A 12,600-nucleotide genomic window follows, 5' to 3' on the forward strand; every position below is an offset into this window, starting at 1 on the left:
GCAGCAGCATCAGCTGATAAATCACCATGCCAGCCAGGATGGAAACATCTTAGACAAAGATTAGAGAAAGGAAGTGCAGGATCTGAGTTTTAACCAAATGTCCATGTAATCCAATCATCAAATTCAGAGGCAATAGAAACTTGATGTGCCAAGACATGAAAAGCAGGATTATTTATGACCTTGTTTATAAAAAATGGAATGGCCAGCTAAAAGCACACTGATAAAGTCAAATCTAGACATCACTAAAATCTCATAGGCAATTAATCAGCAAATGAGCTGAAATGATTAAAACCTATTGCATTCAAAGTTTATCTCAGAGACAGATATAGCAAAGATTTATTAAAATATTCTGCTTCTGTTTTTGATGGTTGCCAAGGAGAGGGTTGAAGTCAGTAATCTCACCTCCCTTTTTTGTTAGATTCCAATGCAAGATACAGAATACACATTAAAGATCCAATTTTACATCCTGCAACTAAATGACATTATCCATTTTTACCCATAAAACAAGGAAACAATTTATTTCAGATGCTATCCATATTAATTGATGGATGAATAATTAATTAATTTACACGACTAACAAAATATCTTGTTCATTAATATAGTACATTAATTGAAGAAAGATGATAATATTTACTTAAACCCAACTGTTGTCTATCATGGGTCCTCATGGGTCTTTAAAAATGTTAAATGAAATATTTTAAATTAGATAAAGATGTGTTTCTTACAGAGTTGCCTTTGACTTGAAATTATTGCTCTGTCATTGCCACTAGTGGGTCATAGCATGTTAGGCCGGAAGCCAGGTGGGCTGTAGACTGAAAAAAGTTGAGAATGTCTGTTTTATCCTTTATTTGTCAGAAGTTAAAATCTGGATGCTTACCCTCTGTTTGGCCACATAAAATATGTGAAGGTAACAGGACATCATCAAGAAGATGAGGACAAACAAAGGGATGTACCATCTGCAAAAAAAAATAGAAAATACCAAAATAACAGTTCTAATATGATTTTCAAGGTATGTAGTATTATTGTATTTCAAATGTATTTCAGAACTGATCATAGCAAGATCTAATTACCACACCAAAGATCAGGGGAGGAATAATTAATTATTACTAACATATCATGAAAACATAAAGCTCAGGAGCTGAAAAATGTGTAATAAAATACACAGGATTTAAATGTTTTAATTTATTTTGTATGTCAAATCAACAAGATGCATAAATGTACATTTCATATCTTATTTATGAAATAAAAGGAAGATACAAGAATAATATATTACCAGGGAATTAGCTAGTATGGTACCAAAATTGGGTTAAATATCTTTGCTTACATTAATGAGCATTCCTACCCTTTCTTTACTATCCAGTGAAAACATTCAGGCCTTCCATAATCTTTGGAACATAGACACTTTTTTTCCTTTATTTGCTTCACAGTTTTACATTTATAATCAAACAATTCACATGTAATTAAAGTGTAAATTCCAGATTTTATTCAAGGTTATTTATATACATTTTGGTTTGACCATATAGAAATTACAGCACTTTTTATACATAGTCCCCTAATTTCAGAGCACCATAATGTTTGGGACATTGGAGTTCTGTGGTGCAACCACTCTATAGCTATAATGTATGTATCGTATGAGGTGGCCAACCCCCTGCACCTGTCACTCCTCTCTCCCAGAAATCCCAATAAAGGCTATTACGCCTAAACTCCTCCCTCAGTACCTGTCTTGGAACTAGGCCAGCAACATGTGAAATGTGTTAATGTCTTAAGGTCATTCAAGCCTATTAATCACAACTCTCGGCCTAATGTGGTTGATCAATAGCGCAACAGCTTCACAGTTATTTGTGAGTACTCAGGTATGTTTAATTGCTACATTTGTGCAGGTATAATAGAGCTAGGCTTGCTTTGAAGCTTTTGATCACCTTTGGAGTCTATAGTTGTCATTTTCAACATGAGGACCAGAGTTGTGCCAATGAAAGTCAAAAACAAGGATAAAACAGTAAGAGATATTGCCTAAACCTTAGAATTACCAAAATCAATTGTTTGGAACATCATTCAGAAGGGTGTACTGGTGAGCTCAGTAATCGCAAAGGGCCTGGTCTTCCAAGGAAGATCTCCACTGCTGATGACAGAAGAATTCTCACCATAACGAAGAAAAATCCCCAAATGTATGTCCGACAGATCAGATACACTCTTCATGAGGCAGGTCTGGATATGTAATTGACTATTGCCCTCAGAAGACTTCATGAATAGATGTAAATCATTGCAAAGGTGGTATGCTTTGAATCTTGGGCTGTTCCTTTATGCTTCTACATTTTGCTCTTGCCATCTACACTCTGATACAGGTTAATCTTGGTCTCATCTGTCCTCAGGACCCTTTTCCAGAATTCTGCAGGCTCTTTTAAATACTTCTTGGCAAACTGTAATCTGACCATCCTTTCTGCAGCTTGACACCTTGCAGTGTAGCCTCTGTATTTCTATTCATTAAGTATTCTGAGGACAGCAGTTGACATATCCAGACCTGCCTTGTGAAGAGTGTTTCTGATCTGTTGGACATACGGTTGGGAATTTTTCTTCATTATGATGAGAATTTTTCTGTCATCAGCAATGAAGGTTTTCCTTGGAAGACCACTCCCTTTGCGATTACTGAGTTCACTAATATACTCTTTCATCTCAAATGTTCCAAACTGTTGATTTTAGTTATCCTTAGGTTTGGGTGATGTCTCTTACTGTTTTATTCTTGTTTTTCAGCCTCACAATGGCTTCTTTGACTTTCATTGGCACAACTCTGGTCCTCATGTAGAAAATGGCAACTACAGACTCCAAAGGTAATCAAAACCTTAGAAGTAAGCCTAGCTCTCTTATATCTGCACCAATGAAGCGATTCAACATGCCCAAGTACTCACAAACACCTGTGAAACCAAACATTATGGTTCCCAGAAATGTATAAAAAATTCTGTAATTTCTACATGTATACAAATGTATACAAATAACCTTGAATAAAATCTGGAATGTGCATTTCAATTACACGTGAATTGTTTGATTATAAATGTAAAACTGTGGAGCACAGGGGCAAATAAAGGAAAAAAGTGTCTTTGTCCCAAACATTATGGAGGGCACTATATATGCAGAACTTCAGCAGGTAGCATAATTGGTTTTGGCTTTTGCCAGTAATATGCCCAAAATGCTCATGTGTTTTAGAAAATAACCTACTGACTGAAATAATAAGATAGTGAACTAAAAGTAAGTGAAATAATTTACATATTAAAGAAAGGAAAAAGGAAAAATATAGGATCTTCTCAACTGGAGATCACTGAGAAAAGATTTACAAAGAAACATTGAGGTCAATTCATTCTCAGAATCCCCCAGAAATAACACAATCACAAACAGATAAAAATAAGATCCTTTATTTTTGTGGGTTTGATTGACCAAGATATATATTGCCAGGATACTGGAAATAACTCAACTCTTCTTTAAAATATACTCTGAGTGAATGCATGGTCACAGGTGAGGTGCCACATAACTGGACGAAGTAAATATGGTCCTTTTATTCAATAAGGTCAGCAATGATTGTCAGGTAATTATAGACACCAAGTCTATATCGGGGGGGAGGGGGGAAGAGAAATTACTGGTACATTAGACTCTCATTTAATTGGTGAAGATGAGGATATATGGATATTGGCTTTATCAATGACAGCAGGAGGAAATCCAAATTCATTAAAGAAAGAGAACATTTTGTTTTCCAGGAGTGGAAAACCTCATCTTGAGAATAAATATGGTGGAGGCAAGGAAATGGGAGAAAGAGATGGTGTCCTTACAAGAAATAAGGTGGGGAAAAAAATATAATCCAGGTAGCTGTGGGAGTCGATGAGTTTGTAAAAGATGTCTGTGGACAGTTTTTACCCCTCTGAAGAGAAGGGAACTGAGGTGTCAGAAACTGTCAAGGAAATTTGAAGGCGGGGTGCCAGTTTTATGTTTCTCTGAATGTGAGGTGATGCATTTTGGGAGGACCAATGAGGCTGGGATATACACCATGAATTGTATGGTCTTAGGGAGTATTGAAGAACAGAGGATCATTGGTGTACAAGTCCAAAGATCCACAGGTAGATATTATGGTTAAGTAGGCCTCTGGAAAGCTGGTGTTCAATAGTCACAATATTGAGTACAAGAGCAGGGAAGTTATGCTCTACATTCATTAAAGGTTAGTCAGACCTCAGCTGGAAAACTATGTGCAGTTCAGATCACTGTACAGTAGGAAGTACTGTTATAATGTTGGAGAAGGTGTGGAGAAGATTCATCAAGATGTTTGTAGTGTGAATAAAAGTTCTCATGAGTGGAGGGAGAACAAATGTTTTTATTAGCTTATAACTATGGGTAGGGTTTCACAGTAATCTTTGGAAGGGTTCTGGGTTTAGGCATGAAACTAAGGTTATATGTGAGCAGATGGGGGCGGAGTCAGCCATCAGCACAAAACACAACCAAAAATTCCAGCTCACTGCAATGTTTCCGAGCATGGAGAATTTCAAATTATGAGAAGAGATTGGAGATGCTAGGACTGTTTTCTCTGGAGTGAAAGCATTTAAGAGGAGATATGATGAAAGTATAGAAAAGGGAGCAGAGCATACATTATTTACTTATCAGGATTTAAGGAACATGATCTCTTAAATGAAATTATTTTACTCAATTTCAATGTAAAGTATAATAAATTGTACTTAAAATAAATAAAGTGTGCTAATGTTATTATAATGTTGAATTTGATTAATATAAGAGCACATTAATATGATTGTCCAAAGATAAAGTTTGGGAGAAACTAGAATATGAATGACATTGTGACGGGCCCAGAAGACCCTAAAACCCAGCAGTAATAGAAATTCATGAAGACAAATGGTTACTTAAACAAAAGTTAATTATCCTTAAACATGAACACAGGATCAAACTCTAACTTATTACTACTAACTTAACTTAACCCCCTTCTAATTCTAAGCGCATTTGTAAATTGAGAAAAGTTCTTTGATTCACAGTCCAATCTCACTTCTTATTCCTCCAAGTTCATCGGGTATCAGGCAATTCTTATACTGTGCACAGAATTTAACATTTAGGAATTTTCCCCAGGCTTTGATGCTTGAAAGGTAAATGATTACCGCACGGGAAGGTTTTTGTTGGTTTTCAGAGAGAGATTGGAGACAAACTGATTCCTTCTGATCTTGCCAAAGAAACTTGCCCCATCAGGATTTTCCAGATGATACCCTCTTTCTTTCAGGTCATCACAGAGTTCCTTTTTGTTTCCCTTATTTTAGGTGAAACACTCTAGCCAGCCATCTCCTCTTGTATGGACCACAAAGGTTTTGACCAGGCTGAACTAAGAACTCACAACCTGTCTTCAAAATGGAGTTTTTCCACAAGCTTGTCAGCTTGTCCTGTTCCAGTCCCAGCTGCTGCTGCTGAACTGTAGAATTGAATTTTCTCTCTCTCTCTCTCTCTTTCAGAGAAAACCACATGACCCTCTTAGAACAGCAAACAGCATTCAGACAGACGGTGGGACCGTGCCCAATCTTCTGAGTCTGTTCATCTGCTGCTTTCCAAAACAATAATCCATTACTCCACAGCATGTCCAATTAAAACCTACTTGTAAAGTCCTTACAGGCCTTCTTCAAAGTTTTTTCAAAGGCACTCAGAGCCTGGACTGTCTGGCTTGAGCAGAGCTCTGGTATTTTAAATGAGATCTGTGTTGTGAAGTGTTTGGTTGTGACCTACACTAAAAAAACCTGCCACAATTTATCTCCTTTAAAACATATCTATATCCAATTTAAAATATAGCATAATCATCACAACATGAAGCAGACTTACATGCTAAATCTCCAAACAACATGTTCATCTGTAATCCAGCTAGAAAGAAATAAGCATTCTTTAAACAGAAAATAAAGAGTAGATGAAATCATTCAAATCACATAGTAAAGTAAGAGCAAGGTGAAGAATATTTGCAGTATTAATTAAGACACATCCCATCCCAGTCACATTCTCTTCTTCTCACCACCACTGTCCAACCCCCCACCCCCAACCCATGTCAAGTAGAAGATACAGGAATTCAAAAACAACGACCACCAGATACAAGGACAATTTCTTCTCCATCATTATCAGAGAATTGATGTTGGTGTTGCACTGATTTCAAGTGAACCTTAAGTCTGTCAACTCTGCAGTTTTGATTTATTTTGCACCACCTGTAACACTTATGGATTGATGTTCCTGAACAGCATGCAAAACAAAGTTTCATCCCTGTATCCCAGTATGGATGACAATAAACATGTCAATTTCAATCTAATTTTACATGTTTCAAATAAAATGGACACCATCCCTATTTTTTTCCTGGAAACCTACAAACAACATAATTAATTCATGTCAAGTTAACTACATAATTTACAGCTGAAAAATTAATTAACAGGACTGATGAAATATCTTAACCATTTACCCAAAATAATCCATAAAGAAAAAAGTTTTAGCAAAAATGATCATGCATATTGAATATTCTTTTGTCAGAATATAAAAAGAAAGTTTTATAAAAGGCAGATGTGATTCCTCCATGTGTGAAGAACATAACACATAGAGTTGTCGGGCAAAAAAAGTGTCAGTTTGGAATGTGATAATCTTTTGAAGATGTGTATGGCTGCTGGTAAAAAAATGCCTGTTGTCTCTGTTTCTAAGATACCTACCAAGTTCAAGAATCACAAGAGATAAGACAGCATTGGGAGGCTGGCTCCACAGGAGAGATGGAAAAGTACTGGGATAAGAATTAAGTGAGGTTTTGAAGGGTATAAAATGTAAAGGAAGATTGAACGTGTCATCCTTCTTAATTGTGACACTCAGACAGTCTAGTGTTATATCTAGGGATAATCTAGGGTCATATAATTAATGTGGAAAATTAATAAAGGTACTAGCTGCAGACTTTGCTTACTCAGCAGGATATAAATAGGGTCTAGTCCTCTGTGTAGTTGGGACTTCATCTTAGACTTGGAATCACAACAGGCTGAGACAAGAAGAGAGAGAAGGCTGTTAAACCAGGGGCCCCCGTTATAATTGGATTGGGAGTATTTTCCTTCTGGATTTTCTTGAAGTATTTGATGAGTGGGTTTTATACAATCATATATAATTCCCCTTTGAAAGTTATCATTGACTCCTATAGACAATGCATTCTTGAGCATAATAACTCATTGTAAATAAAAAAAACTCACATTCACCATATTTATTCCATCATATCTCTTCATATTTTTTCTACACCTTTATAAAATATTCTTTTACTTTGCTTGGCTCTAAGAATAATCCATATTTTTCTAAACCCTTTACACGCACTGACATGTCACATGGCCGGTTCAAAGCCTCCTGGGAGTTGTAGTGCCGCTACATGGCAACCCCCACCCCCACCACCAGAACCAGCAGAAAGGTTCGTCTGTCTTTTAGGTGGTCAACCTCTGGTTGCTGCAGTGGGGAAGACTTGTCCACATGAGCTGGTTTAAGCCTGTCAATAGTGAGAGACTGGCTTCCCTCCAATGTCAAAAATACAGGTTGACCTAGTTTGTCTAAATATCCTACAAGGTCCTTCGTAGGATGTTTGTAAAGGTTGACCAAGTGTTCCCCCTCCGAGCTGAAGACATATTCATACTTTTTGAGGTCTTCAGGTACAAAGGAAGTATGTTCTCCATGTGACAATGCTGGTATAGAGGTTAATTTTCCTATAATCTCCCTTATTCTGCTCAACAGTTCCTTAGGATCATCACTGGAGTTGGAATGGTAGGGGACAAACTTCCCTAGAACTACCAATGGTACACCATACACGAGCTCCACAGATGAAACTTGGAGGTCTTCCTTTGGAATTGTTCTAATGCCCAGTAATAGCCAGGGTAGCTCATCAGCCCAGTTTGGGCTCTCTAACCAAGCCAACAAGGCTGACTTGAGATGCTTATGAAATCTTTCCACCATTTCATTGGCCTGGGGATGATAAGCATTTGTATGATGAAGCAAGACAAGGACCTCCACAGTGAGGAAGTAAATTGTGGTCCTCTATACAAAGTAACATGCACTGATAAACCAAAACAAGACACCCAGGAACTGAGGAATGCCCGAGCACAAGGGCCACTGTGTAAACCTGTCTATTACTATAAAAAGATAACAGTATCCTCCTGAAACAGGGAGTGGACCAATGATGTCTACGAGGGCATGAGCATAACGCTGAGTGACTGCCAGGAAGGACTGCAGTGGCACCTAGTATGCCGCTGAATGTTTGCTTTCTGGCAGGCAATGCAGGACCTCGCCATTTGTGTAATGTCGCTTTTAGACCGTGCCACACAAACCTGTCCAAATCCATACGAATGGTCGACCTAATTGATGGATGTGAGAGACCATGCTCAGAGTCGAATACTCAACGTCTTCATGATGCCGGAACTACTGGGCATGGGTGTCCATTGATATATCACAGAGGAATACTTTGCCATTAACTCCAAACTGGACATCTTTCAATTGCAGGTTCCTGATTGGAGTCTCATAAGCAATCGTCTCATGGTCACGCTCTTGGGCTGTGGCCAAAGCTAGATAGTCAATATCTTTGATCTATAGGTGAAACCTTGAGTGGAACAGAGCAGGAAAGTGCATCAGCTACTACATTGTCTTTTTCTGGAAATATGTAGTATTTTTGTGGATAATACTGAAATGAATAATTGCCATCGTTGTCGCGATGACCAGGCTCTGAGATCTTAGAAAATGCAAATGTTAAGGGCTTGTGGTCGGTGTACATAGTAAAATCTCTGCCCGCAAAAAAATAACGGAAGTGTTGAAGAGACAAGTAAATGGCCAAAAGCTCCTTATCAAAAGCACTGTATTTCTTCTTTGCTTCACGATGATGGCGGCTGAAGAATGCTAATGGTTTCCGTTGCCTATTGATGTATTGATGAAGTGCACCTCCTATGGCCATACTGGAAGCGTCTGTGGAAAGGGTGGTGGCTGCATTTAAAACTGGGTAGATGAGCACAGTGGCATGAGTCAGCAAATCTTTCATCTTCAAGAAGGCATTGTTCCCCTCTTCAGTCCAATGCATGGCTCTGGTGTAACCAGACAGTAAATCGAAAAGAGGCTTCATGACTCCCAGAAGAAACCAACGGTAAAAATTTACCATTCCCAAGAATTTCTGCAGGCTTTTAACCATAGTAGGTTTTGAGTACTTGGTAATGGCCTCAACTTTGGATGGCAGCAGAGTCACGCCTTCCTGTGTCATATTATGCATCAAGAAATCAATAATTTCTTGTCCAAAAATGCATTTACCGGATTGATGGTCAGTCCAAACTTTTGAAGAATAAAAAGTGTATGAAGATGTTCCAAATGTACTTCCTTAGTTCTACTAGCCACTAAAACGTTGTTGAGGTAAATGAAGACATTGATCATACCACATTCTAAAGGAACCATCACACGTTGAAATGATTGCAGCATTCTTTAATCCAAATGGCATTTGTAAAATTTCAAACAACCCAAATAGGGTACATATTGCTGTGTTTGGAATGTCTTCTGGCTCCACTTGTACTTGGTGATAGCCACGCACCAAGTCTATTTTGGAGAAGAACTTTGCTCCATGCAAATTAGCCAAAAAATCCTGAATATGAGGTATCAGATAACAACCCAGGATGGTGGCGTCGTTAAGCCACCTGTAACCTTTACAAGGTCGCCAACCTCCATTGTGTTTCAGGACCATAGGTAATGGAGATGCCCAGGAACTGTCGGACCTATGAATTATGCCTAGTTCCTCCATCTTGGAAAACTCTTCCTTAGTTCAGTGCAGCTTCTCTGGAGGCAAGCAGTGTGATTTAGCATGGATAGGAGGGTCCTTAGTACAAATGCGATGAGTAACACTGTGCTTTGCACTGGAGGCAGAAAATTGTAGAGTAGTAACCTCAGGGAAATCTTCCAACAGCTTGGAAAATTCATCTATTGGTTTACTTAATGTTTGAAGGTGCAGAGCAGGGATATAGGCGTCTGCCAGAGGAATTGTCTGAAAAGTAGTTCTATCTATTAGCCAATGCTCTTTTAAGTCAATGAGGAATGAATGAGCCCGAAGAAAATCTGCACCAAGCAAAGGTCAGGATATCACTGTTATAATAAATAGCCAAGTGTAGAGATGATTCACAAACTTGACATTCATCTTCCTGGTGCAAAGATCAGAATGTTGGAACCATTAACTGTTTGTAGTTGCAGGTCTGGGATAGGATGGAGTGTGCCAAAACTGGTGGGTGAAAATTCCCCAACTTCTGAACCTGTGTTCACCAGAAATTTTCATTAGGACAACTGGTCCCATTGCAGATTTCTCGCCAACTGCTGCAACCCTTACTGGTGGTTGATCTGGACATTTCCTGCAAATGGGCACAGCATAAGGCACTTGCAGGCATTTACTCCCCGACGCCTGTGGTAATATCACCCAGATTAGGTGTCCACAGGCTTACTGCTTGTCTTGGGGCATTGCCTGCATGTAGGAAGTGATGTGGTAAGAGCACTAAAGTATGTTACAGAGTCAATATCAGAGGGGTTGGTTGTGCAGACTTCCCTTTCCTCACTGTGCTTTTTAGCCTGCCAAAGAATGTCTGCCTCCACTGCTACAGCCCTTGGGTCTTCAAATGAACACTTGGATAACAAGAGCTTAATATCATCTGGCATTCGCTCTAAAAAGAGCTGCTTGAATAACACATTGGGACTTTTGCCAGCTGGCAGGAACAGCATTTCATCCATTAGTTCTGAAGGGGTGTGGCCTCCTAACCAATCGAAATGTTGTAGTTTGGCTGTCCTTTCCCTACGGGACATACCATACACACGAAATAAAAGTGCTTTTAAAGCGACATATTTGCTGGTATATGGTGGATCCTGTAGGAAGTCGCTGACCTTCTTAGCGATAGCCTGGTCCGGGGCACTGGCAAAGATGGTATTAACGAGTGGTGTCCAATTTGACTTTGCAAAGGTGAAATTGTACTTCAGCTTGTTGGAACCACAGTTCAGATTCAATTGTCCAGAAAGATGGTAGTTTCACAGCATCGGTTGCAGAGTCCATGTTTGTCCAAAAATACGTTTTTGGACTCAATGGGGCCACAAATTGTGGCTACTGAAATTGCAGTGGACACGACATAATAACCACACAAGCTGTTTCTCGAGTGAATCAAATGGATTTACTCTGCATCACCCATGCAACATTTTAAAAGCCACAATCACATGCTCGAATCACATGCACTGACATCACATGGGTGGTTCGATGCCTCCTGGGAGTTGTAGTGCTGCCATCGTGCCGCTACAAGCCCATTTAAAAATTATACAAATTAGTTTATTTCATCTCTCCTCATTCTGCCTTGCAAAATGTTCTCATTTATGTAGATTAAAGTTCGCCTGTCATATGTTTACTTGTTTCATTAAAATGCTCAAGTCATTCTGAATTTATTTTTCCAGGAAGCAGCAGCAATGTGCAGTATATTATTGGAGAATATGCAGGCTGCAGCAGAGGACAGGCATGTAAATATGATGTGGGATATATAGTCTTTTTATTTAGGTGCATCATTCAAATCCATTGCAGTGGTTGCAGCTCAATAAAAATGATACTGTTGATGTGATTGTGCAAAGCAAATTGATGTGATTGTACAAAGCAAAATTAATCTAATCAAGTGTAGTGGGCGCACAGCGCGGTATTGCGAACCACTACCGTCAGTTCACAGACTTACCTGACACATCGGAGGCTAGCAGTGCTAGGCGCCAAAGTACAGCAAGTGGATCAGATGAAGACCCTGCCTAAAGGCATGGGCCACTAATGGCTCACAGCTTTAACCTCACAGTGGACCAGCAACTGTTTATTTACGAGCTCATTAACAGGCAGGGAATAAAAGGTCTGTGTATGTCTGCAATAAACCAGTCTTGAGTTGACTACCTTTGTGTATGTTTACCTTTATTTAGTAGCATCTACCATAGTAACCGCTACAAATTGGTGACCCTGGATTTAAGATTCAATGAATTTGACTCCTTATGGAAAAGGAGGACATTTCAACAACAGCAACAACAACAACTGCTGCCGCCGCCATGACAGTTAATGCAGTGGGGGTTCATTTGCCTCCTTTCTGGACACATCAGCCTCAAATTTGGTTTCTTCAAGCTAAAACCCAGTTTTGTCTTTGGGGTATAATGGTAGAAGACACAAAATTTTGGCATGTCGTGAGTACATTGGACGCGCCCACTGCATCGCGAGTAAGTGAATTTATTGCTCATCCTCCAGCAGGAGACCAGTACACCAGGTTCCGCCAGTTTCTTCTTGACACATTGGAACTTACTCGGCATGAGCGTGGCATGCGTCTTTTGAACATGGAAGGCCTAGGTGACAAGAATCCATCAGACCTGATGAATGAGATGCTGGCATTGTCAGATGGTCATTCCCATTGTCTGCTTTTCGAAACCTTATTTCTGTCAAAACTTCCTGCTCACGTTGCCATACCCATTGATAATATGGATTTCCACCGTCCCCATGATATGGCTCGAGAGGCTGACAGGCTCTATTGTATCCTACACAAGAGTCTGCCCGAATACATCCAGTTTTTGCAGCAG

The 12,600-nt window shown here is 39.3% G+C and overlaps 1 protein-coding gene across 8 annotated transcripts in view; it reads right to left on the reverse strand.

The window, feature by feature from the left end:
* LOC138738687 (cyclic AMP receptor-like protein A) overlaps positions 1-12,600 on the reverse strand; it is a 233,758-nt gene that overhangs the window by 103,119 nt on the left and 118,039 nt on the right. For all 8 annotated transcript variants that reach the window (XR_011341679.1, XM_069889385.1, XM_069889384.1 and 5 more), the window contains 2 exons: positions 5,845-5,883; positions 878-956 (listed from right to left, as the gene is read on the reverse strand). Coding sequence is in view for 7 of the 8 variants with exons in the window: in XM_069889385.1 (XP_069745486.1) it covers positions 878-956; positions 5,845-5,883 (118 nt within the window). In the remaining variant the exon portion in view is untranslated. The remainder of the gene's footprint in view (positions 1-877; positions 957-5,844; positions 5,884-12,600) is intronic.

This window comes from Narcine bancroftii, chromosome 7, assembly GCF_036971445.1.
Source record: "Narcine bancroftii isolate sNarBan1 chromosome 7, sNarBan1.hap1, whole genome shotgun sequence".
Lineage (NCBI taxonomy): Eukaryota > Metazoa > Chordata > Chondrichthyes > Torpediniformes > Narcinidae > Narcine > Narcine bancroftii.